General features: G+C 42.7%; 1 protein-coding gene across 2 annotated transcripts; it reads left to right on the plus strand.

Moving 5' to 3' along the window:
• Positions 1 to 482: 482 nt before the first annotated feature.
• Positions 483 to 26951, plus strand: ccdc9 (coiled-coil domain containing 9). Of its 2 annotated transcripts, XM_085379435.1 has the most exons (15): positions 483 to 611; positions 1221 to 1273; positions 1978 to 2082; positions 3185 to 3319; positions 6123 to 6530; positions 7283 to 7366; positions 7811 to 7975; positions 8083 to 8264; positions 9082 to 9140; positions 12058 to 12178; positions 12435 to 12597; positions 12842 to 13364; positions 14505 to 14669; positions 16197 to 16352; positions 24287 to 26951. In XM_085379435.1, exons 2-15 carry the CDS (start codon positions 1271 to 1273, stop codon positions 24289 to 24291), a joined length of 2274 nt encoding a protein of 757 aa, XP_085235561.1. In that variant the 5' UTR covers positions 483 to 611; positions 1221 to 1270; the 3' UTR covers positions 24292 to 26951. The 2 variants fall into 2 exon arrangements, with proteins under 2 accessions (XP_085235561.1, XP_085235560.1); XM_085379434.1 differs by lacking the exon at positions 24287 to 26951 and having other exon boundaries at positions 16197 to 18147.

Here is a 26951-nt window from a genome sequence, read left to right on the forward strand (position 1 = left end):
TCTCTATGCTGAGAGTTTTTATTTATGTTATTGTTTTGTTGTTGTTGGTTTTTTTGTTTGTTTGTTTTTTTAGCTTAATGGCAGCCTTCCTCACTTACACTGCCATCTCTTCTTCTCTCACATTTAAAAATGCAGCGAAAAGCCATAAAATACAAGTTGAACTTCAGAATATTAGGTGTGCTTGAAATAATAATAAATGGACAGGTGTCACAAATTAATTTTCAGTCAATTGTCCAATTATCTTTAAGCCTCTAAAGTTGGGGGCTCTGTATAAAAAAAATGTCTTGTTCCCAGACATTTTTTTTGTAAAGCCCGCTAAGCTAAAGCTGGAAGTCTGTACTTCAGTCACATCCTGATGGTTTGGTTTAAAATCCACTGTGGTGGTGCGCAGAGGCAGACTTTTCCAGCGAAAATCTGCTGGGATCGTTTTGAGCCGTCAGAAAGTGTACTGTCTTTTTAAGAACCGGGAGGCGGGATTTATTTGGCAGGAAGTTAGCCGCTGCTAACAGGAAGTGGAATAATGAGGACGGATTGAGGCGGAGGAATTGGCGAACAGCAGCGAGTTCAAACATTGACCCTTATTGCCGTTGCAACAGTTCCCTCTGAAACAGGTAACGTGAACGGACTGTAACTTTAGTGCGTGTGAACGTTCATCCAGGTGTTCTTCTGCACGTCGTCTCTGTTTGCGGTGGTCTGTTTCCACGTCTCGTGGGCTCCTCGCGGCTTTGTATCGGCTCAGACAGCTCAGACATGGCTCAGTGTGCTTACATTACTGAACAGCATACCAGGGACAGACAAAAACACCAAACCAGTACTTTATTGCAGCTCAGGTGAGGCTGGATGTGCTAAAATAGCCTCAGGTATGTGTGCTGTGGTACTGTTCCTCGGGTGTCATATATACGTCTTGTCTGCAGCTCTGAGACTTTTACAGAAGCTTTTGAAATGGGTTTCATCACACACCTGGCTGTAAACTCACCTGCGATTACCTTCAATAGTGTAATCAATAGTGAGGAAGGGTGAAACAGCAGAAGGGAAAAGAGGGCGGTACCCAGTCACCGCTCAATTTCTGTTACTGTGTAATCTAGGGTTTCTATTCATCCTTCTTGTTCCTGTGCTCACGGGTTAACGCAAAGAAACTCACCTTACTGAAGGTGTAGTATCTGTATAGTGGAGGTAAAGAAACGGTAGGATGCTCCTCATCCTCCTAATCTTCTTTACAGGTGGAACAAGCAGCCAGCCACCAGTGTGTGAAGAAGACCCGAAGGCAGCTATGGTGAGTAAAAACACTGCAGACAGTGTCTTGATCTTCTGTGTAGGTTACCCAAAACTTTCAGGAGGACCAAAGTCTGTCTAGAAGGAAGTCTAATCATCTCACAGCCACCCTGGTAACGGTTTCAGGCTCGTATTTTGGAGAGTCATTTCAATTGCTGTTATTTTTAAGGCTGTTCTTGGTTCCTAACATCCTATATTTAAATTAAATTCATCCGAAAAGTATGCAAAGTTGTTGCCTTCTGTCTGTTGTTAAACTTGGACACAGGGCGTTCATATTTGCATCTCCCGCCTCCCGGAGAAGTCACTAAATGTTTCCCTTACCTTTAAACTATCGTTTATCGTTACGACAGAAACAATTCATGAGCATTTAAAAACATAAAGTTGAATAATAAAGTGGTAACATGAGACAGAAGTACAAAGATGAGACAAGTGTATAAAAGTATGTTCTGCTACTACTACTGCCATCTTTATTCTCGTTGATTTCAGTTTTGCGTTCTTTGAGCGCAATCTCTCGCTCTTTCTCTCTCATAGAATATTTGTATATGGGTGTCTTATTTCTTTCTCCTCTTTAATAAAAGCAAAACAATTATTTAATTAAGCTGGGACAGCTGATGTATCTTCATTGTGCTTAGTTTAGCGCTGCACATTAAAGTATTACAGGCCAAACCGGTCTTGTCACTTCTGCTTTCCTCCTCTTTGCTTCAGTCTTCAACGGTGGATCTCAAGACAAAGGAGGAGAAGGATGCAGAGCTGGACAAGCGAATTGAAGCTCTGAGGAAGAAGAATGAAGCTCTGATGAAGAGGTACCAGGTACGGAAAGATTTTACACGCTAAATGTATCTTTAATACTACCATCTTGATGTTGATAACTGTCCTCACCGAAGAATGATGACATCCCCAGAATGTCTCAAAACACAACGATTCACTTCTACATAAAAGCAGCTTGTTTTACCACATTAGTCAAAGATTATACTGCATACTTGAGACAAAAGCCAAGACAAATTAGGACTGTGGTTAAAAGATATTTCAACAACTTCTTTTTTTTTTTTTTTTTTTTTTTTACAAGTTTGCTTTAATGAACTCAAGCTTGAAATACCTTAAAATCTTAAGTGGCCTTTATAAACATTCAGTGGAGCCACTCATGCTGTGTGCGCCCCCAAAAGCCCTGTTTTGAATCAGGAAACCCTGAATAACTGTTTTTGTTTGTTTGTTTCAAACCATTTCTCTTCTGAATTTATTTATTCACGGCAAGCAGCCAACACTTTCAAGTTGAATTTGAACTCGCTGCGTTTTGATCTTATTTGCTGGGATGTTGAGGCGAGCTGATGTTTCAGGATTTACTGCTACTCGTTTCTATTTTTTAAGGAATTCTTCACTTCATGAAGCTGAATGAGCAACATGGTCTCATCAATAGATTTGGGAGCTGTTTAATAAGTTAAATAGTTGTCATATGTCTTATTTCATTAGACTTGTAGCCACTGAAATATGATGAGAAACGTTTAGAAAACCAAATTTTTCTTTTCAGGTCTCAGAAAAGATACAACCACAGCTTCTCTTGAGCTTCACATGTACAGACTGAGAAATTAAAAAAAAAAAAGTGTCTGAAGGATGAAACACAATATCATCAGTTCAGAGCGATTAAAATAATTTTCTTTTTAATTGGAAAATAGACACTCTTTTCCCATAAACAAACAGTTTTTGGTTTTCCCGATATTAGTGGCTGTCCTATTCCCTTTGCGCATTGCATTGTGGGAGAAAAGTGTCCATCAGCTGCACACGGATGACTACTTGACTTAATCTTCTTACTTTTGTCGTATGAACACAGAACACACCCCAGACCTGTTTGTCTTTGGTGCGTTTCTTATTAAGCATTAGTCTCACTGGGCTCCTGCATTTATTTATTTTTTAACAGGAAATAGAGGAAGATAAGAAGAAAGCAGAGCAAGAGGGCATTGCGGTGACTACACCTCGTAAGCCCCGCCCCCACGAGCCAAAGACGGAGAAAGAAAACTTCACTGTCACAGTCGACCTTTCTAAAGCAACAGGGGTGAGAAATCAAGTCGAACTGAACATCCTTTGTGTGGTGGTGCCGGTTCAGATTATGTTGTACTTCCATCACTATCATTTATTCACTTAATTTATGAAGCATTTTTAACCTACAACAACAGGGCCGACCCAAGTGCTGTACAGTCAAACCGAGTAAGAGATAAAAGCATCTGAAACAGGATATGTGCGTGAAGCATTTCAGACAGATAAAATGGAAAATAAAGGATTTTAAAATTAATCCGTAAACTGGAAGCCAGCAAAGAGAAGCGAGCTGCTTTCGCCCGCTCGCACTAGATAAAAATCAAAACAAAGTGTACTGGTGCAGATCTGGCGTCAGAACAGAAGTGTTGTGGGCAGGTGCCAGACTCTAACTGGGCCACATATGTGGGAACTTCAGTCACCATTGCACACAGCTATTTTTCTTTTTTATTGGATTTTCTGGGATTAAAAATGATTAAATATATATTTCACTTCTTTGACACAAAGTAGTGATGGGAGACGTTTATCTGTTTTTACAAATCGTGGCAGGGATTCCTACTGATTACAAATCTGTAAAGGTAATTGTCCTCTAACACTCTTCTGCTGGCACTTTGCTTTCAAAGGCCTGAAGTACTAAGCCTAGGATGGCTGGAGGGAACAGTGAAGCAGCGGGCATAAAATTAGAGCACAGCACACACTAAAAATACCCAAAGTTACCCTGTGAGAGTTCATGAGATGAGTTTTCTCTTTAACGTGTTTATCCATTCATGCAGCTCTGCTGGGCAAAAATGGGATTTTAAAAAGGCATGTTGGGTAATTGTCTTGAAACAGAGCTGAGATGATTGTACCTGCTGTACTAACATAATGTTGTTAACTGCAGATGTTTGTGCAGAATGAACTTTAGCCAGCTCATTAAAGTACCCGACCATGCTGGAGAACTATCTGTGTAATCGGTTTATCCAGCTCTTTCTGCTCGGTATGCAGATCATCTGTTTGTTAGATCTATCCTTTTCTCCTGCAGACAAACAGGATTTAAGCGTGCCTTGTGAACACAAATTGGACAAATGCCGTGGACACATTTGTCTGAAAAGGAGAAAAAACATGGATTGCATATAATGGATGGATGTAGCCATAGCGACATTGACTCTGATTTTTCTGAAGCCTGCATTTTGGCTGCCAGGATGTTGGGGGGTTTGTTGTCTGTTTGTTTTTTGCTTGTTTTTACCCCAAAGGAGGACACCTTTGGGGTAAAAACAGTGCAGTTCTAAATGATCGGCTAAGCCTGCCAAGCTGATCATGCACCAGAAAAATGCCCAATAATTAGTAACAGAGTAATAATACTTGAATTGGCCTCATGGACACATGGACAGTGAACTATCCAGAGACTAGATTTCATACCGGTCTGCAAACATGTTTGCTTTTCCTGTAAAGGCTCATTTTAACACAGGGACTCACTTTAGGGTGCAGCCTCAAGTGGTCAGTAGAGGAACTGCAGGGAACTGGGAACAATATGGCAAACCACAACAACATCATGATTCTTTTAGAGCTGCATTCATGGCCCATTGGTTAAAATCAGGGTTTTTAACGCTCTGTTTTTTGGCACAACCAGTCCCCCCCCCTCGATTAGTCGTTTAGTTTGCCACGTTTATAATTAGTCTCCTGTGGGCTGAAGAAGCTGGTAAGCAGATCCAGGGGGGATACAGGTGTAAGAGTGGAGTGAGCGCCTGCTGAGATCCAGATTGCCTCAGAAAAGACTACCGATCACTGCCGGCACCTAGATTTCAAACTGAAAAGGTCATAAGACAAAAGAAAGGCCTGGAGAACAGCAGGGGGCTGCCTGCTCCACACGAGCGCCTGTCTGACTGGTTAAAGGGTTGATCTGGGCCCATTAGTCTGTTGGACCTTTTCTGAAGAGGCCTTTGAAAACCTGATGAACGACGATGGCCTCTTTCTGTCTCATAACTCAGCCTCTCAGAGTTCATCATGTTGTAGCTCTTTGCATAATCCATAGCGCAGATTAGTCTTTAGTTCATGTGACATTCATTAGATTGACGAGTTTGTAACTGTAAGAGTTGAGCTGTTCCATTTCCTGGGTTGAAGATGATGTGTTGTTATAATCTTCACCCTGTTAGTCCCTTTATATCCTAAAAGTTACGGCGTGCTATTGCTTGCAATTTTTTGAAATGGTCTTGAAATATTAACATTCCTGACAATACTGAAAAAAGTAATTGCATAATAATAATATAATGTATTATATTATGAATTACCATTATTACATAATATTAATAATGTAATAATGGTGTTTGAAGGCAATGAAGGTCATTCTCCTTCTTTTCCAATGAGCTGCTGTCAAGCTATCTAATTTAAAGTGTGAATAAAATACGGCTTTATCTGACTTCTTATGAGCTCTACTGCTGATAAGTACCTTTTTAACTCAGATTTTTTTGACAAAAATCTAAATGAAAAACTTCAATTTTACACCATAAATCAACCAAACCTTTATTTTCTTTTGCCATGCGCTGTAACTCTTCTAGCACCACAAAAAATCCAAAATGTATCCAAAACAGATTTTTCCCTCACTTATAATTTATTGGTAGCCAAATATAACTAATATGATCTATAAGTTGTTATTGATCCACATTATAACAGGCTAAAATGGACACTTAGGTGTTTTGATTAGTCAAAGAATCAGGAATAAGGATGGTGTTTTTAAACTACCACATATGTCATGTTGAGCCTCCTCCAGCAGCTGACTGAAATTGTAACTAAGGTGCTGTTAAAATCACTCCGTTCACAGTGAAAGTCTGTGTGTGTGCTGCTTACAGGAGAAGAGAGTTGTGAACGAATGGAGACTGGGAACTCCTCGCGGCCGGAAGACATCAGAGGAGAGCGACAGCCACAGAGGGCAGAGTGATGGCCGCAGCCCCCCCAGGAGGACCGGGTCTGGGCGAATGAGTCGGGGAGGTCAGAGAGGAGGAGGTGGTGGAGGAGGAGGAGGAGGTGGTGGTGGTGGAGGACAAGTAGGACAAGGAGTAGGAGGTGGGGGCGGAGGTCGCCAAGACAGGAGAGACTGGGAACCGAGAACACCCAGAGATGGAGAGCCTGGTGAGGCAGGAGGCCATGGACGCAGAGGAGGAAGGAGAGGAGGAGGAGGAGGAAGAGGAGGAGGAGGAAGAGGAGGAGGGGGAGGAGGAGGAGAAGGGACACCAGGAGGAATAGACAGGAAATCCAAGGTGGGTGAGGATGAACTGTTTGAGGGAGGTTTTCACACAGGATGCAGCTGCATGATGCACGATGCAAGACACTGAAGATAATACATTTAGAGTGTGACTGTGTGGTATACATGGTAGTGTGATTACTTGAAGTCATGTATCAATGAAGTCTCATGGGGCTTAGCTTAATTTATTAACTGTTAAAGTCCATTCAGAGGTATGAGAATATGTCACATTTGTTGTCATATATTAAAAAATTCATATTAAAGTGAAATAATAAACGAAAGATGACTATCTATAATCTATAAATGATCTATAAACCGAGCTAATCCATATCCAGTTGTGTGTCTTGTTTAAATTCGAGTGCACGACCTGTGAATGTTCAAAGCTGCTTCTGTTCTTGTGCTTTTAAGCACCGAATGTTGACTTTCAGTTTAAAACAGGAGCTGGGATGATTTCAGTGTGTAGAAAAAACATGATACAAAGAATTTACATGTGTATGTAACATCTACAAAAGTATTGCTGTAGCCACGGCACGTGCTCTAACTTTGGTCCCAGCCATTTTAATCTTTTAACACAGAAGTACTAAAACTGGGATTTTTGGGAAAATACTGCAGAAAATTTTTTATTTTGGCTCAAAAATCTGCTGCAGTTACCTCCTGGTGGAGGACTTTGTAACATGGACGATGCAGTCATTTTCCAGTATTGTTAAAACGGTTGTAACACTAACATCCTGTTCAATAATAACTCGAATGTCACAAACTTCCTGACAGGAATGGGAGGAGAAGAGACGACAGAACATTGAGAAGATGAATGAAGAAATGGAGAGGATAGCGGAGTATGAGAGAGGACAGCGGGTATGGAAGTCACTGGGGGTTTTTTTTGGGTTTTTTTCAGCTGCCATGTGTCGTAGCGGGTTTGATTTCCAGAAATGGATTTTACAGACAAGGCTCTGAAAGACCAACATTATAATAAAACTTTTCTAACCACTTATTTTTATTGGAGTTTAATTTGCTTAATATAGCAGAGATGTGTGTAAATGCATAAATTGTTGTCCGGTGAGACAGCACAGATGGATTGTTATGACTGTACACACACCAGATGTGTTTTTTTTATCCTCTTAAATTACTATAACATAAATTTCCCATAAGATCAAGTGTTATGAAGCTAACCGTCTCTGCTTTGGTCTCACATTTAAATCGTGTGGTTCTTCTGCGCAGTATTTTTGTTTTGCTTTTTTAAAATCATTTAAAATCAGCGAGGAACTAGCCTGAGCTGAACAGAGTCGTTCCGTTTCACAGCAGGATGGAGACAAACCGACCCGTAACTTCCTGGATGACCCGAGACGTTCAGGTCCAGCCCCGGACACGGACCGCAAGGAGGGCAGCCGGAGACATGTACGAAACTGGGGGGGACTGGACTTTGACAATGTGAAGACAGGGTCTGAGCTGGAAAAAGAGTGGACCGTGAGTACTTCTTTAAAAATGGGTTTCGGGTGGTTCTGTTTATGAGCATTACCTTTGTCTTTATTTAAACTCCTGTGGCTGAATTATTTACTCTGACTTCTCTGCAGAGCCGGAGACCTGGTCCCAAAGGCTCTATGGATATGACGATGTCTATGACCGGCCGGGAAAGAGCAGAGTACCTGCGCTGGAAGAAGGAGCGTGAGCAGATAGATGAGGAGAGATTAGCACGCCATCGTAACGCCACAGGCCAGTGGAGACGAGAGTGGGACGCACAGAAGACGGACAACATGTAAGAGTCTTTCTTTTAAAAGTAAACTAAGATCCCGTAATTCAAACTGCAGAACAAAAAGATGCCAGGAAGTCTTAAGGCAGCCTCTGCACATCAATTCATCCATCGAGTCACTTTGATAGAGCATTGAGGGGGGCCTCCTTCTCCCCAGCCACCTCCTCGAGCTTATCGGAGGCCTCTGCAGAGCTCTTAGATGAAACTGTGGCAAAGAAATGGATCAAAAACCGTTCAGAGTCTGAGAGTCGGCACAGTATTGAAGTGGAAGATGCTAACAATCTCAAGAAGAGGTGACCAGAAACCTGACAGTGACTTTGATGGAGCTTCAGAAGTCATCTGCAGAGTTTAGAGACTGAGCCAGAGGGACGATCATCTCAGCAGGACTCCAGCAGAGCAGCTGGACAACCTGCTTGGACTTTATCAGATGGAATTGAAAGGAGATGCTTCTCAGTGGCAGGGGCGCAGTTCAAGGGAGAATAAATGCAGCAAAGTAGGATAGAGTGTAGTGAGCCACAGCATTCATGAGGCTTCAGGACCGGTCTGTGACGGTCTTTGGTTGGTCCCGCAAAAGTCCAGACTTAGAAACCCTCATTGAATATCTGTGTTGTGTAGTAGTAGTCTGTAGTGTCTGAAATAGTGCCGCTTATGTTGGGTTTACTAAAGCTCTGCTACAGAACTTTAGTGACTTTACAAAGATGGAGGGGGAGGAAGAGGTGAGCACGATGGAAGGCGTCTGCTGGGATAAAGATGGCGACAGACTGACGTGGCAGAGAGGGCGCTAACGTTTGATGTGTGTGTAACCCTGTGGCTGTTTTCACAGGTTCAAAGAGGACCCATATGCGGCCACTGAGGGTATCCCATCGGAGGGCGGCAGGAGAGGCAAGTACACACAGACGCACGCACACCCATCGCATGCTGTTGCACAACACAGCAGCTGACCCTCGATCCACCTCCATGCCACGGCTTCGCTCGTCTGACACGATGTCTCTCTGCTGTGTTGATGTATACACGTCAAACACCCCACTCTGTATGAGAGGCAACACAGTCGCCCTCCTGAGTAATTAAGCTCGTTATGTAAATGCTCGCCGTGTTTCCCCAGAGTCCAGATTAAGCTTGGAGTTAAGCCGCGGTCGTTCTGTTTGGAGGAGTCCGGATTTCCTTTATTGTGCTAACTGACTTTGACCAACCCGACCGAAGCTCCTGCATGTTTATTTTATTTTTCAAAGGACTGAAGACTTTATTTGACTAGGCAGAGATTTTAATGGTCTTTACTTAGTAGCAAGATAAACGATGTTTACAGAGTTGCAGTGAGTGTTTATGTCAAAACCTTATTTCACAGATAATGTTTTTGGTGTGTGTGTGGCAGACGTAGTGTAACGTGTTTGTGTGTCCTCTCTGCAGCGCGGGGGCATAACTCTCGTACAGAGCCTCGGGGCAGGGCCTCAGGTTAGACCACAGCATGGGCCTGAGTCTGAGTGTGTCTGTGTGAAGCAGCTGCACCCAAAACCAGCCTCACCCCTAACTCACATGCCCGACTCACCCTCATGATGGCGCAGCCCTTAATGGTGTTATTATGACAATCAGCTTAGTCCACTATTGATACCAGCGTTTAATTCCACTTCTTTTTAGCTCATGTTAAGACCCGGGGCCTGTAGCATTCATCTTTTTCTTATCAGGCTTCACTCCTTAAGACGAGGAAGAGCTGACTGTAGTTACAGCTGCAGTATGCAGGGTCCAGTTATGTGAACAGGTCGTTGAATACAGGCATTCCTGCAGAAAGGTCGAGGCTTAGGTGCCCTGTTTAAAGATTATAGGACTGTTATAGTTGTATGTCATCGTTCAATGAACGTTTAGAAGCAATACAGTTGGATCTTAAGGATCTTTCTGTTATTGATTCACCAAGGAAAGATTATTATTATTATTATTTTAAACTAAAGTCTCTCATACTGCCTGAAATGGAAAAGCACAGGATCCCCTTTGGGAATGTTATTTTTCCAGAGAACTGATTGGTCAGTACAGTAGTTACCGTGTCCCACCTACTTAACCTGGAGTTAAACCTGAAGTAAACATGCTTCATGTTACAGGCCCCAGAAAGTCCAAACCAAAGGCAAACTGTCTTCATTCAAGGCACTGAAATTAGGAAACTTGTGTATAACTGTGAGAATTAAGCAACAGTAGCAAATCATGTTTTTAATTTTAAATGCAGGTTAATCTTGAGTCTTTGGAAATATCCAAATACTCTGAATCTGTCTCAATTAAACCTTCAGAGACCCTGATGTAAATTCTGACTGCTCTCATCTCTAAAATCACAGACGTTGTGACAGCTCGGAGAGGTTTGCCTTTGTGTGAGCAGCTCTAATCTTTCTGTGGCTGGAAACGCTTCAGATGCTGCCGCCTGCACACACAGCGACCTCAGGATGTCCACCAGTGTTTGTGGATGGTCCTCAGTTTTTGAGCCTTGGCTTTGGCTGCGTTCATGTCTTCACTGTGATTTATCCTTCAGTCCTCTTCAGTCTTGTCGCCTACATCCTTTGTCTCCTCACTGATCCCTTCTTTTCGTTTGTACTTGTATCTGTCTCTTTCTGACCTTTTAATGACATCCTCTCCTCTCTCCCTGTTGAGCTCTTATCCTCCTCCCTCGTCTGAGCTTTTGGTCTCTGACCTTCTCCTCGTGTCCTCTGCTCTTCTTCCCTCTCTGACTCTTTTTTTTTTTTTTTTTTTTTTTTTCAAATTTCCACATTTCTTTTTTCTATTGAGGTCATTCCATAAAAAAATCAGCCACATCTTAAAAATAGGGAATATGTGACCACCCCAAAAATCAGCCTTTTTTCTTTTTTTCTTCTTTCCTTTGTCTTTTAATATGCAACACATTAAAAAATTTGCCTTTAAATTGACTTTGAACATCAGCATGTGTTAATGTGCCGCTGGCCAAAAAACAAGTTAAAGCATGTGGAAAGTCTCTTTTTTTGATACTTGGTTGATCTTCTAACTGTGATTCTTTGTGTCAAACCCGAGTCATCAGATTGGTCCCATGATGCTGATGCTGAAAGTTGGTCATAAAAAATGTTATAAAACAAACATTTTGGCTTCAGTTTGTGACACTGAAAACTCGATGTGGATTTCTCCTGAGACAAAATACTGGAAAAATTAATTTTTTCCTCCTTCATGTCTCCATTAGCTGCTCACCTAATCAACACCTTTCTTTCACCCTCTGTACAACATCTCTTTTTTCTTTCGCTCAAATTTCCAGTTGTAACTCTAAAGGAGTCCAAACGAGGTGGCTTTAAAATTTGGATGTTCTCAGTTTTACTCGTAGTATTTCCTCATCCCTCTTCTCGTCTTTATCTTAAAAATCTTTTCGTTCTCTCTTGATGCCATCAATAATAATCATAATACACATCTGGCGTCGTCCCAGAGCTCAGACGCACTCTGCAGCTGACCCAGCGGGACAGCTGCTGTCACGCAAGTTATGACGTTAACTCGCAGACCGCAGCGGAGGCGGAAGAATCGGTGGAGGCAGTTTTTATTGAAATGTTTTATTTTTAACATTATTAGATGGACTTTTACATGCCTGGATACTTTCCAACAGACAGCCAGTGGCATAAAGACATGTTAATGACACAACGTGTGCCCCCTCTCCGTTTTGAATTTTTATTTCTTACTTTAAAAAAAACACTCCTGTGCCTCACTTTTGAGCAGTGATGATGAAACATCCATCACCTGCTTTCTGCTTTTTTAGATTAAACATCACAGCAGTTCATAGTTTGATGTATACTCACCATCGATGTCTCCTTAGATGACAGTAAGCGACCTCCGAAAGCGCCGACATTCGGCGACTTCCTGTCCCAGGGCAGGACCCAGGGGCCGAGGGGCGACCGGAGCAGAGGGAGGGGCCGAGGACAGAAGCAGAGCTACAGGTAAAACTTTTCTCACCATCAGCTGACAGATCCATTTACTTGACTTTTTAATGTAATTCTTCATCACAAAGCTGTTCTGCAGTGAAGAAACTGAAGTCTGAAACACTAAAATGACTTTTAAACTAGTTGTAATGTTCCTCATTTTCCTTTATAATAAACATTTTAACAGCTCTTGTTGAGAATTGCGATGGTTTTCGGTGTATTTCTCACGCTAATGCGATGTCCACTGAACCTTTTATTCTGAAACTTTTCACAGCATGCATGACAACCGCTGGGAGGGAGAGAAGGAAGAGGAGGAGAAGGAAAAGGAGAAGGAGGAGAAAGAGGAGAAGGAAAAGGAGGACAAGACGAAGAAGGAAGAGAAGAGTAAAAAGAAAGATAAGGAAGAAGAGAAATCTAAACCTCCCACAGTACAGAAGGTAACGGGTGCATCTGGACTTCTATGAATAATAAAGTATCTGTCATGCTGAGCTTTACTTCAGAGAAATGGATCCTTTTTCTTTTTGTGAGGTGTGAATTTTTTTTTAGTTTCTGAAATGGGACACGAGAGCCGGTGCCTTAAATGCTCCTGCCACTCCAATCAAACATCCAAATTAAAGCATTTGTTGCAGGATTTTAAATAAATAAATCGCTAACTCTTTCTTTGTTTCCATCTTTCCTTAGGTGGAGGAGAAGAATGGAGGAGGAGAGGATGATGATGAATGGGAGGATGCCAGTGACGATGGGGAATATGAGGAGGTGAGCGACTCGGAGCAAGACTCCAAAGGCGACGAGAAGAAGGACATCGGAAAGGAGAAGCAAGCAAAGAGCAAAGAGTCCTCCCCAAAAACTCCCAAACCTCGTTCTCGTCAGGCATCAGCAGGAAGCCCCAAAGATCAGCGGACTCCCAGGCCAAAGGTCCACATCCCGCCCCCAGCGGCCGCTCAGGAGTCCCCCGAGGGAGGCAAACCCCTCAGCCCCTTCTCCCCACTGGACGGCCACAAGCCAGTGTCAGACTGGGGAGAGGAGATGGAGTTGCTGTCACCCAGGAGCAGCATGGGAGGCGAGAGCCCGCCGAAACCCTCCAGCGTTGATTCCAGCCCCCCACAGAAGAAGGAAGAGGAGGAGGAGCAGCAGGAGGAAGAGATCAAGAGCCAAGCTGGCAGCTCTAGTGAAGCTGCCGAGTCACAGAGCGAGGAGCATGCAGGTAGAATAGTTACCCCACACTGAGACCATAACAGGGAATTATTGTAGCAATTTTCTGAAGCTGCTGCACATGTGCTATACCAGTGTTAACATCAAATAATATCCCAGGTGGCTTAAACTCAATAAATCTGATAAATAACGAGGATTTATCAGCTAATGATGCAATAACATTTTTTTGAAAACCATTTGTTAAAGTTAGCATTTGTGCAGGGCTATAAAGAGAAGAATCATTGATGCAATTTTACGTGTGTTAATGAGAAATCGCAGAGGAGCAATGTAGGATGAAGAGCTGTTAGCGGAGGAGAGAAACAGCACTCCAACAATCCTGAATGTAAAGCTTACGGAGCGTTTTGCATGTCCAGAAGGAGGCCCGGGACATGCTGGAGAGATCACATCTCTCAGCTGGTTTAGGAACTACTCCCTCTTCCTGGCCAGGAAGAGGGAGACAGCCTCTGGTTGACTATATAAGCGGCAGAAAATGAAGCATTTTTACTGTGTTCACAGAAGAGCCGTTGAGACACTTCAGTTAATGCAAATATTAACTTAGCGCGCTTAAACTGGGGGCTTGTAAAGCTTCAAATGCTGCAGAAGCGATTGACAACGTGTCTTTATTTCTTTGCTTCGGGCACCTTTTATGTTGTTCTGAAGGCTGAACTTTTACTTTTGTGTCAAGTTGGTGAACATTTCTCCCAGTAAGTCGGCAGAAGTGTCTCAACATAGGACTTTGTGCCCATTTAAGCTCTCTGGTCTCCTACAGGAAGCCCTGCAGCATGTCTCCCTCCTGCACAGGGAGGATGCTGCTGCACCTGTGACCCGTAGTGCTCAGCGTTTCTCAGAGACCTTTAGGGATGGTTACATAACTTTTTGTTATTTATGGAAAAAAAACGGCTCGTTAGAAATAATTGTGACATTAAGGAAGGTCACTTTCTGGTTTTAATCTGTTAAATGGACAGCCTTCATATTTTCCCTTTGTTTCTGTCAAAGATTCAGTCAGTGAGGGGAAAATATTCACACCTCTCTTATTTTCTTACCTTGTCTCTTCTGATTTCTCTTTTTCTACCTCCGCCCCAACACCTCTCTGTTCTCTCCTTTTTGTTTCCTCCCCTCATCTTCACCTCTTCTCTCCATCCTCTGTGCTCAGCCGTTGATGTTTCGTCTCCTCCGGAAAAAGCTGAAATCCAGGAGATCCAGGTGATGGTGTCAGAACCTGACTCGGCTCCTAAAGACTCACCTACTGCACTGCCATCTGACCCCGCCCCCTGTGAGGTGAAGGTGGACGAGGATACGCCTCCAGCCCCGTCACAAGGTAATAAAAAAAAATTAACCCCTCAACATAAAACGCACCAGGCTGTTTTCATCCACTGCACCCCGCACTTCTCTAGGACTCGCCCAACAGGCGTGTGTGAGAGTGTAATATCTGGACGCTGTATTAGGGCGTTAGCTGGACTTATAGGACCTCCTACATGTTCTGTCCACGCAGCCGCTTCACCAAAACTACACAGAGCTTTTCCGATGGTGTAAACACGTGTGAGAAATGACAGCTATGGAAAGTTGAGTCCTCTGTTGCAGATGAGCCCAGACTGATTCAGAGGAGTTTGCAAACCTTCACCAGTCTGTATGAGAGTGACTGCAGCTGTCTGCAGACGGGTTTCCTCCTGTCAGCCGACCCGTGCAGTCACCTTTTGATTGAAGCTGGTCACCCAGAGGTTGAGGATGCAACATCAGTGCATCAACCAGGCTACAGTTTTTCCCAGGCACATAAAAGTTGCAGTCTTATGTTTATTCTAGTGTGACTGAGACAAAAACAAAGACGTGCACAAATTAAAATGACTGGTTATTTCTGCTGCTTTAATTTATCCTAAATGAAGAACCAGAACATTAGAACCAGATTTATTTATGGTTTTTTTCATTAATCTTTCATTAGTATTTAGCTTTGTGGATTTTCTCATTTAAATTCAGATTTCGTTGTTTCAAAATGTTTTTGCGGTTTATTTTTTACAAGTTTCTAGGATAATATAGAGCGACTGGAAAGACGAAGTCAATTATTAATAGTTCAGTCTTAATAAATGTCAAAGAAATGTCCTTCACATGCTGGGTGTATTGGGTTATTTTATTTAGTTAATACAACATATAATTTCAGTCATTTTACATGTTTTTTTCTAAAGCTTAGTTTCTATTATATTTAACTAAAAAGTACTTTCTTTAGAGAGTAGAAACATTACACGCTGACAGTCCTGTGGTATAGTGAGGATCAGCAAACCAGCAGCAGCTCTAATCCAGCTGCATCAGGAGGATTAATCCAGGTGCTTCTAATCTCCCGCTTGAACTAACCCAGCATCTGAAATCCTCCCGCGCCGCTTTGCAGTTCAGCTCATTTTGAGCTAAATTTTAACTGATGTTAATCTCGATTCAAGTAACGCCTCCAAAACCTGCAGAATTTTTGGGTTCTCACCCAACAACAGCTGATTAGATGCAAGCTGGGTCCTGCAGTTTATTTATCTCTAATTGACGAGACTCCACATGCTGTAAGGATTTAAAGGCTGAGTCGAGAGCACTACTGGGCAGGATTTTTACTTCATCATAGCTGCAGTTATTTTATCTTTCTTGTGACAATAAAATGGAGGAATTAATATTGTGGATGCAATGAAAGTATAGGAAACAGGAAACCGTGCACACATCAAAGGAGAACGTAGCACCACGCTGAATGACACTGTGTTGCTTTTTTCTCAAGTTGCTCTGCACATGAACATCTTTATTTCCCTCCAGATTGCCTTTGAGCATAAGCTTTTATTTCATTCTGAATCGAGCCTTGTTGCCTTTTTCTCTCCGACAGCAGACAAACCCGACTCCCCGCCCGCCCCCTCCGTCCTGGAAGCTGAACCGAGCTCGCCTGAACCTTCAGTAGAAAAAGAAGATGACGCGCCGCCTGCCGAGAGCGACGCTGCTCCGACAGCAGAAACGCAGCCGTCCTCAGAGCAGCCGTCCTCAGGTGCGGTCCTTATCACTGACTTTGAGACGGTGGCTTACTGTAAATCCCCTGCGCACCTCTAACGCCTCCTCACGCTGTGCTCCTGCTTCTTCTTTTTTTTGTGCTTTTTTTGTGATTGTGCTGGTTTTCATTTCCCTCATGGTGTGGCTCTCTCACTCTTTTTGTCTTCATTCCCTTATAAATAAATCATGACGGGAGCTGTTTGGTGGCCTGACCCAAAGATAGCTTTAGACGCTGCTTTTTAAAAAATCTGACCTGCAATGCTACCGCCTCCTTCCACCGATCAGGACCCACTTCCTGTTTTGAAACTCCTCCCGGCTGTCTTCCTGCTCCTCCTCTGATGGACTGAAACTTTTAACTCCACCTCCTTTGTTGGATGCACTCCCCGTGTGCTGTTCCTCCTCCTCTTCCTGTTCTTCTCCAGCATGTAAAACCTTTTGTTTTTGTTGTTTTTATGGCTGTAATGAAATTCCTGCTGCTTGATGCTCTGCCTGCATTACCAAACCTTTTACTCTGTCTCCTCCTCTTATTTGTTTGCATTGATGTGAGCTGTTAATCATATGATATGATCAGAGTGCATTTGCTGTCTTGCCTGTTTTGCAGTTACACTCATGGCATCTGTGGAACCAGATCATTTCAGTTAAAAACACATTTTATAAGCAATCTAATTCAAAACATTCAGACTCATAAGTATCCGTTAACGTGCTCCTCTACCCATCAGCAATCTCAGGAGGGAAATCTGAATAATTCAGGCCTCAGGCGCTGAGTTGTTGGTGAACGCTGGGAACAAATCTGGACTATAGATGGTGCACAAACTAAGAGGACATCTTGTATGTGAGCAGAGCCAAATGAGCTCCATTAAACTCTTTCAGGGTCTTCTTTGGGTAGTTTTTAGTGTAATAGCTTCGCCTGATCAGGTTTGCTCCGCGGTTTTATTTTAGACTAAAATATTGTGATAATTATTAGATGAATTATGTGCAAACATGCAGCTAAATCGTGCGTGCTTTGACTTTTTATGTGGTGCCTCTGAGAAAGATCCACGTTTAATGAATTAGTTAAATAGCTTCCACCTGTCATACACCATCAGGTCAGGGTTTTATCTTGATTCTTGCAGTACTGTAGACTCTGTGCTGATGCTCATTTGTCTGCAGCTACACATTTGTTTCTTAAGCGATCTCCAAGGGTCTGTTTAATCTCTGTAAATAGGCAAGGGGCAAGAGTTTTGTACCTTTCTTGTTTCCATATACAATCCATTTGCAGTATGTTGGACAATAATATTTTGCAGCCTTTGGTCACGTGCAGGCAAACGTTCAGATATATTTTTATGTATTTGCATTTGTAAACGATGCTGAAATCTTGATATTTGCTTCAAAACTCGTGGAAATTGGTGTTTTTAAAATGCTTGAAGGATGAAGAAAACAGTGGGTGTATTGACAACTGAGCAGTAATATTATAAACCACAGACATGATATTTAAATCTGAGATGTCAGCAAAGGCAAAGATGATGATGTAAGAGGGGGAAAGTGGGGTAAAAAGTTTTTTTAAATCTTATTTTAGGGCAAAGTCATCGAACGTTTTAACCAGTTTTCATCTGATTGGTCAGGTGATTCTATACATGTGTTTTTGTTTTATTTTTTTAAGTCCAAGTGTTCCCTGGAGTTAAAGTTAGGTTAGATATTGCTCTGAAATGAAAGTCCCTGGAGGCGTTTTAATTTTGAAATGAATAAACAGCCACATTTGTATTCATTTACTTTTTAAAACATCTGCATAAGCCCAGAATTACACAATCCGTGCATCCATACAACAAAGTTCCCATCAGCCTTACTTATAATTTGTGTTTGGTCCTAATTAATCTCCATGAATATACATGAGACAAACTCAAGTATTCTGCTGATGGGTCATGTTTGAGATGGCACAGAGTAAATACTCCCAGTCTGGGATCCAATCAGCTATTTTCTGATGCCAATAAAACCTGATTAAAAAGCTGTTGTTATTAGTTTTTCTTTTTAATAATCTGCATCCATAAACCTGCCCGAGGACAGAAATGGAAATCTTTCCCCAGATATCAGCCGGCTGCACTGGAAGCCCAGAAAAATTGGCCACTAACTCCAGAGGCCCGATCATCAGACTATCTGGGTTCTCAGATTATATCCTAATTACCACATGCTTAGCAAGTCTAATCTGCCCAACACAGATTGGAAACTGGAGAGTCGGTGTGACTCTGGGGTGCAAATGTGGCTTTGAGCTCTGATGGTTCCTTTTTGCCATGAGTGTAGCTGAGTGCCTGCTTCAGAACTGGTTTCTGTTTATGTTGCTCATCTCTGTTTAAACCAGCAGTTCTCAGACTGTGAGGCCGACCTTTTAATTTACTAAAACTGAATCGTGGATCTCTTTTTTTTCTGGTGTTGGACGTTGAAGAAAAAAGAGAACAACTGGTTTAAACTTGTTTTTCTTTTGTATGTGTCTCTGAACAACACTGTGCTCCTTTATGCCCCTTTCCTTCATTCGTTGTGACACCCCTCATTACTGCTGGGGTTGATGGGAGCACTGAACTATAAGGCCAACCAGCCCTTACAGTGGGGCAAAAAAGTATTTAGTCAGCCACCGATTGTGCAAGTTCCCCCACCTAAAATGATGACAGAGGTCAGTAATTTGCACCAGAGGTACACTTCAACTGTGAGAGACAGAATGTGGAAAAAAAATCCATGAATCCACATGGTAGGATTTGTAAAGAATTTATTCGTAAATCAGGGTGGAAAATAAGTATTTGGTCACCTCAAACATGGAAAATCTCTGGCTCTCACAGACCTGTAACGTCTTCTGTAAGAAGCTTTTCTGTCCCCCACTCGTTACCTGTATGAATGGCACCTGTTTGAACTCATCATCTGTATAAAAGACACCTGTCCACAGCCTCAAACAGTCAGACTCCAAACTCCGCCATGGCCAAGACCAAAGAGCTTTCGAAGGACACCAGGAAAAGTATTGTAGACCTGCACCAGACTGGGAAGAGTGAATCTACAATAGGCAAGCAGCTTGGTGTGAAAAAATCAACTGTGGGAGCAATCATCAGAAAATGGAAGACATACAAGACCGCTGATAATCTCCCTCGATCTGGGGCTCCACGCAAGATCTCATCCCGTGGGGTCAAAATGATCATGAGAACGGTGAGCAAAGATCCCAGAACCACACGGGGGGACCTGGTGAATGACCTGCAGAGAGCTGGGGCCAAAGTAACAAAGGTCACCATCAGTAACACACTACAACGGCAGGGAATCAAATCCCGCAGTGCCAGACGTGTTCCGCTGCTGAAGCCAGTGCATGTCCAGGCCCGTCTGAAGTTTGCCAGAGAGCACATGGATGATACAGCAGAGGATTGGGAGAATGTCATGTGGTCAGATGAAACCAAAGTAGAACTTTTTGGTATAAACTCAACTCGTCGTGTTTGGAGGAAGAAGAATACTGAGTTGCATCCCAAGAACACCATACCTACTGTGAAGCATGGGGGTGGAAACATCATGCTATGGGGCTGTTTTTCTGCCAAGGGGACAGGACGACTGATCCGTGTTAAGGACAGAATGAATGGGGCCATGTATCGTGAGATTTTGAGCCAAAACCTCCTTCCATCAGTGAGAACTTTGAAGATGAAACGAGGCTGGGTCTTCCAACATGACAATGATCCAAAACACACCGCCCGGGCAACAAAGGAGTGGCTCCGTAAGAAGCATTTGAAAGTCCTGGAGTGGCCTAGCCAGTCTCCAGACCTCAACCCCATAGAAATCTGTGGCGGGAGTTGAAAGTCCGTGTTGCTCGGCGACAGCCCCAAAACATCACTGCTCTCGAGAAGATCTGCATGGAGGAATGGGCCAAAATACCAGCTACTGTGTGTGCAAACCTGGTAAAGACCGATAGTAAACGTTTGACCTCTGTTATTGCCAACAAAGGTTATGTTACAAAGTATTGAGTTGTATTTTTGTTATTGACCAAATACTTATTTTCCACCCTGATTTACGAATAAATTCTTTACAAATCCTACCATGTGGATTCATGGATTTTTCTTTCACATTCTGTCTCTCACAGTTGAAGTGTACCTCTGGTGCAAATTACTGACCTCTGTCATCATTTTAGGTGGGGGAACTTGCACAATCGGTGGCTGACTAAATACTTTTTTGCCCCACTGTATATAGGTGATAGCCCATAATATTACCGCTTCATGGTGCCGTGAGTCATGCACCGCTGGGAAGAGGAGTCACTCACCGTGGTCTGAATCAATGTTTTTCACATTTCCGTCCGTTCGTCTGTTTTTCTGCACGCTGTGGTTTAAAAGTGAGCTAAGTGGATAAACCACAGGCTGGAGGAAGTCCAGTCATTAGCACTCTCCCTGTACCCATTTATCATGTGACTGGGGTGTTATCACTTTGGCAAATGGCAAAGCTTTAAATAATAAATATTTCCTTTTCTCTGGAACTGTAATAATATGGAAACAGTTTGAAGTCAGCGTGAGTTGGGCTTAAATTCAGATGGCGTGATAAAAGCTAGAAAGGCGATCTGTGGGCAGTTAATTGATTAATCTCATAAAGTAAAACCAGAGGAGAACCGAATAAAATGGTTCAAACTGAAGGAGGCCTGTTATGCTTTTCCTGCCGCATGTATCCTGATACGATCCGTTAATCTTAAAAATGGTCAAAGTTTCAAAAATTGAGTTGCTTTTTCAGGTGTCATGTGACACCATAGAAAGTATATGATCATGCTAGTCACAGAAGCTCCACCCATTTTTCTTATGCAGGCCGGCCAATCAGAAGAAAATTTCTTTAAAGGTGGTAGAAGCTAAACAGGTAAAATTAAAGCGCGAGTCATACTAAGCTTCTTTATTAAAGTCCAGAAATAAACATGGAGCTGCAAATGAGAATAGTTCCACTTGATGGAACCAAGATACCAAGGCTTTAAAATAATAATAATATGTGAACACACATATTCAACAACTTTTAATTAATCTACTCTTAATGTATAAATTAGGTTGTTGCCGCAAAGGATGATAAAAACGGCGGCCATAAAAAAAACAAACAAAGGTGAACTGAGGTTGTTTGGACTTTTGCTGGAGCAAATTTTGACTTTTATTCTTTTATTTTCATAATTTTCTTTTTTCAAGTGAAGATTTGTTGCTTTTCTCTGTCATTTAATACGAATAAACCATACGTTTTTGGCATTTGCAACAATTTTGACATTTGAATTTGAATTCCTCGATTCTTTTAAAATTAAATCGAAATGATTAACACAGAATATTAGTTGATAACAGCTGCTTGTGTGTTATCTTTATCCAATTAGATCTGGGCCGTTTAAAAACAGACTCCAGTAAAATTTTTACCATTTGGACTGAGTACAGCAGTTTTAAAGGATCGCTGCTTTCCTTTTGTTCTGATATAAAAATCCACAGTAGCTGCATTTACACCTCTGATGACTCATTCGTGATAAACGGCACAAGTCAGGTGTGTGTGTGTGTGTGTGTGTGTGTGTGTGTTGGCGTTAGGGTGGAGATCAGGAAACCAGGGAAATTAGAGGCACAATTAAGCTTTTAAAGGCTTTTCAGAGGAAATGAGCTACAGCCTGCTGGACAGATGATAGGGCTGATACAGTGGAGTCCGTTTAAAGTCTGATTGAATTAAATCGTGTGATGTTTCTGAGGCTCCAGTGTGGAGAGGCTGAATTGCGTGAATCACTCAAGTATTGGCAAACGCCAACATTAAAACACAAAGATATTGTTGTAGCAATGTTTGCAGAACAAGTCACGGACACAACATTAAGAGGCTGTTTTGCACTCTTGGTAATGTTTATGGATTGTTGGAAAGAGTCACATGGCCGAGTGAAACCTCCTGTCTTCTAAAATTCTCCATCCTTTAAAACCTTTTTATCTGTTTTACCTTTTAATAACATTAATAGTCTAATGTCAGGAGGTTTTAAAGTTCTGAACCAAATGTGAAGAAACGACTGCTCTGACTTTATGGAAACATCGGTGTGTATTGTGTTGAAGAGATATCAACTGAAGTCGAGCTGTGTTTGAGCTGTACTTTTGTGCAGTGCCATCGTGCACCACAAGGTGACGCAGTAGGTCAGTGTAACCTTTTATTAAATTAAAATTTTAATATTTAAAGTTTAATAAAACCTCGTTAGGGAATGAAAAGATATATCAGAAGTTCAACCTGCAGCCTTCAAACCTCGCTGCTCATGAGAGGAAACTATAGCAAAAATAAATATTGGCTCTTTAGCTTGCAGATACTTTAGCTGCCTTTACGTTAGTACCAACTCGGATCGACTCGACTTGGATCGACTGGTTTTCCATTGCAATTGAGTACCTCCTAATATGCTTGGCCATTGTCATAGCAACGCGTCAAAGCGTCCCACAATGTAATTAATATGTGACGCGAATGCTACAGCAACGGTGGACGTCCAGGCAAGTATATATCTGCTGCTCAGTCTGGCTGTTCGTTTGACTCGGGGACCACGGCGTTGTTTTTTTTGTAGCCGTTTCCCTCGTTGCCCGGTTTTAAAAGTGGCGGTTTTGATTTTCGTGAACGAGACGCTTTCATGACTCATCGAGCGACGCTGCTGACCAGACAATCAGTAGCATGCAGTCTGATGACGTCACATTTTAGCACCTGCTCGGATTGTTTGGAACCCGGGAGTAGGTACTAAATTGTACCAGGTGCTATGACCTAATGGGAAAACCCTGAAAAGCGTGAACCATGGCGAGTCGTGCTGAGTAGGTACTAATGGAAAAGGGGCTTTTGTGTGGTTCAAAATTTGTGTTAGATGATATATGTTGATATCTTTAAAGCTAGTTTCCATTGTGACCACAACTTTATTGGCATCTGCAGCATGGGAGGGTGGTGCAGGACAGTGGCGAGGTGTGTGGTGGGAGTGACAGGTGGGCAATCATTCTCTCCGAGCCCCTCTTTGTTTGCAGTGGCAATGGATAGGCTGACAGGTGGGAGCCTCTGCAGGGTATGATGTTTGCAGATGACTTTATGACAGTAGGGAGCAGGTGGCGGTATGCACAGGAGAGAAGAGGAATCAAAGTCAGAGGCAGGACAGAATAAATGTGTGCAGATGACAGTGAGACAGATGCAACGAGGAGAACACGTAGTGAAGGTAGGTTAGTTTAAATACCTGTGGTCAATCATCCACATCACAGGAGAGGTGAAAAAGAGTGCTGGCCAGGTGGAGTGGGTGGAGATGCTTTGGATATGTGCAGAGGAGGGATGGGAGCTGCCAGGCTGGAGGAAGAGCTCAGAGAAGACTAATGGCTGTAGTGAAGGAGGTCATGCAGAGGGTTGGTGTGACAGGAGGATGGTAGAGAGCGATGATCTGCTGTGGTGACCCTGAAAGAAGAAGAGGAGCATGAACTCATGACAGGAATGAGAAACGAGGAGGAAAAAGAGGTTTTACCGACTGTGTGTCTGTGCGGTGACATCATTTCCCGAGTGGTCGTTCCTCCATGGCATCAGCTGGAAGCAACATGAAAAATGAACTCGCTCGATATTAAAATGTATTAAACTGCCTCTCAGATTTAATTACACATTAACTGAAAGCACCGGGACGCCGTTCCAGATCTTTCCAGGCTACTTTAACCCCTTCCCTTATCTTTCCATCTTAGAGGGAAAGTGCCACGCCGGGGACGTGAAATACAACTGCTGTTTGTGACTCGGGGATCAGGATGCGTTCTGATCTGCTCTGAGAGGCTTTCTGCAGCTGCGAGAGTTCATATTGATCACCAGCTTCTGTGCATGTGATAATTTCTCTCATTGAGCCGCAGAGTGGCTGAATGCGCTCGTGATGGCTGCAAATGTTCAGCCTTTATGGTAGTCTGAAGTGCGTTGGGTGAAAGGCACATTCTCTAGGCCACACACTTTTAAACATCCTCCTTTTGTTTGTATCAACAGACTGAAGCTGCAGCACGTCTGAGGATGGATGGATGGATGGATGGATGGATGGATGGAGGAGTTGGATGCATCACACTACTCATCCGTGACCACTGCATATCTAAATTTGTTTTAAAAAACAGGAAAAAAATGACTTCATCCATGATGAGGAGGTGGAGGACGAGGAAGTGTGCATTGCCTCCACGGACCAACCTCTCCTTAGCGCTCTGAGCTGTGATCAAACACCCCCTCCCTTTGCTTCACCTCCCCTCTCTCTGTAGTACTGAGACATCAAAAGTAAAATGTCCATCAGTGTCTTGGTTTAAAAATGGCGACTTCTCTCTACAGACTCGTTGTCTCTGCTGCGAGAGAACATCTGTGTTCGTGTGAAAAAGTCATTCTAACACTGCCCTGAGAGCCTCACAGAGGTCGTTTCTGCCTCAGAGGTTCTGCTGAAGTTACAGACAGTAACCTGGATTACTTCACTGCCTGGATTACTTCACTGCATCCTTTTTGTCCAGCAGGCTCTCATCCCCATTGATCGCCCAGCCTGTATAAGGTCGACGTGGTCTCTCCGTTCAGGACCAGGAACCAGAATTTCTCCACGGGAAACAGACAATCATTAACTTCCAACTTCCCCAGTGATTGATTGATTGGATTCATCTTATTAGCCGATCGTCTGCAAAATGAGGCGATCGCCGTCCTGTTCTAACATAGTTACAGGAAACAAGAAAATGGTGATTGACACAGATATTGACCACGCTTAAACTGATATCCTGTAAGAGGATCTCAAGCACATTAATCAATGAAAAACAAATCTGCCTTTTCCTCAATTTTATTTTCTTGATGCTGTTGAAATTAAAAAGGCAGGATTACAGCTGCCAGACCCAGTTAATGTTGAGCTTTAAGCAGAGGTGACAGCTGTTTGCTAAACTCGCTTCTTTCCGATCAGTTTCCGTCTTTTCCATCAGGTCACGCTGTAGTTTCACCGCTTCATTTTTTAAGGTGGCGGCACAGATGACGCCGATATAATTAAATTTTAATTGATGATGTGATTCTAATTCAGCTCAGATTCAAACTCTGCTGTTCATCGGCTCATTTTGTGTCGAACAATATCGAACGTAATAATATCATGTAATGAGTTATTGTTTGTAGTAGATGGTGGCAGTAAAACGGCGCCCTTTTTACTCCGAGGACAGCAACTGTTTAGGTGTCAGGCACACCGGCTCGATCTGAATGGTGACGGCTTTTTAACTCTACTGCACACATAGTTACACCATTTGGGCGAAATGTTGGCGTTTTCCATCCATCCGTCCGTTTTCTGCCACTTATCTGGGTTCGGGTCACAGGGGCAGCAGTCTGAGTAGACTTCCCTCATCCCGACCATCTTCTCCAACTCATCCATGTTGACACAGTCATTCCCAAGCCAGCCAGTAGATTTGATCAAGTTTTTATCACTAAATATAACTTTTAATCAACACTTAAGCAAAGATTTGTTCTTTGAACTGCACAGACTCGCTGTGCAACAACATAAACTGTGTCTTTGAATTATTGGGGAAGTGCAGCATGAAATTCAGACACTTTTCATAAAGATTAATTTATTATGTGGATTCATTTTTGATCAAATCTGAAAACACAAAAATATTGCTTCAGAATTCTGTGAAAATCACATTTTTGTGATATTTTTATCCTAAAGCTGAAGTTTGCTTGTCCTCAGAGGCAGCAGCCATCAGCAGTCTCTCTTCAGTCGTGTCACTATGTTGAGCCTAACACAGTGCATTTGATCTGATCTGAGTTACAAAGAGATTCACATATTTGCAACACAGGAATCCACCGACTGCATAGTTGCGGTGTTGGTGCAGGCGTAAAGCAGAGGGGTGTTTTAAAAGGCACAGCATCGAGCCGCCACGTCTTCATCTGCATTAAGCAGGAGTTTAGGGTTCTTTGTGCAAATCAGGAGCGTTCGCGCCAACAGGAAGTCTCTGGGAAGTTGTGGAAAATTGTGAAATTAACCCCTGTGAGTCTGTAATGAAGACAGATTCAGCAGGCATCGTCCTCCCAGACGACCCGCTGTGTTGATTTTGGTTTTAAACCAGGACTGTGGGAGAAAACCCACGCGAGATGTTCATCCCCGCAGGTCACACATCCCTTTTCTCTTTATCGTTCCATTGAAAGGCCATCGGTGAGTTTAAATATCAGGAGGTAAGGCGTGCAGTAGAGGGTTAAAGAAGAAACTCCCAACAAGTCCTCAAACCTCAGTTTCACCCATTTCTGAACTGCAGCACGTTTGACGTGTCCAGATTAAAATCAGTGAAACTGAGGTTTGTCCGCGTGTTCCTGACGTTTTCTTCCTTTTTAATCAGCTGCTGTTCACCTGCTTTACCTGAAAGAATCATGTGACCTACTCGGGTCTTCTCTTTATTTCAAATCTATCAAAATCAATTATGTACACAGAAAAAAAAGTCACTCCAGTTGATGATTTGATTATGTAATTCTCTCTGATGTTGCTTTACATTTAGGCGACTACACTTTCCCGGCCCTCTTAGGACTCGCTGCCTCCATCATATGAAGTTTGTTTTGTTTTTTGGGATTAAATGCAAATGTTTTAAACTGTCGTTTGTGAATGAAACTGTCTCTTTTTTTCTTTTTCTTTTTTGTTCTGATGGTTTATTTTGGAGTGAAACCG

The sequence above is a fragment of the Rhamphochromis longiceps genome, linkage group LG14, assembly GCF_057381845.1.
Source record: "Rhamphochromis longiceps isolate RC_006_pf linkage group LG14, R_longiceps_female_GT1.1, whole genome shotgun sequence".
In the NCBI taxonomy this organism is placed as follows: Eukaryota; Metazoa; Chordata; class Actinopteri; order Cichliformes; family Cichlidae; genus Rhamphochromis; species Rhamphochromis longiceps.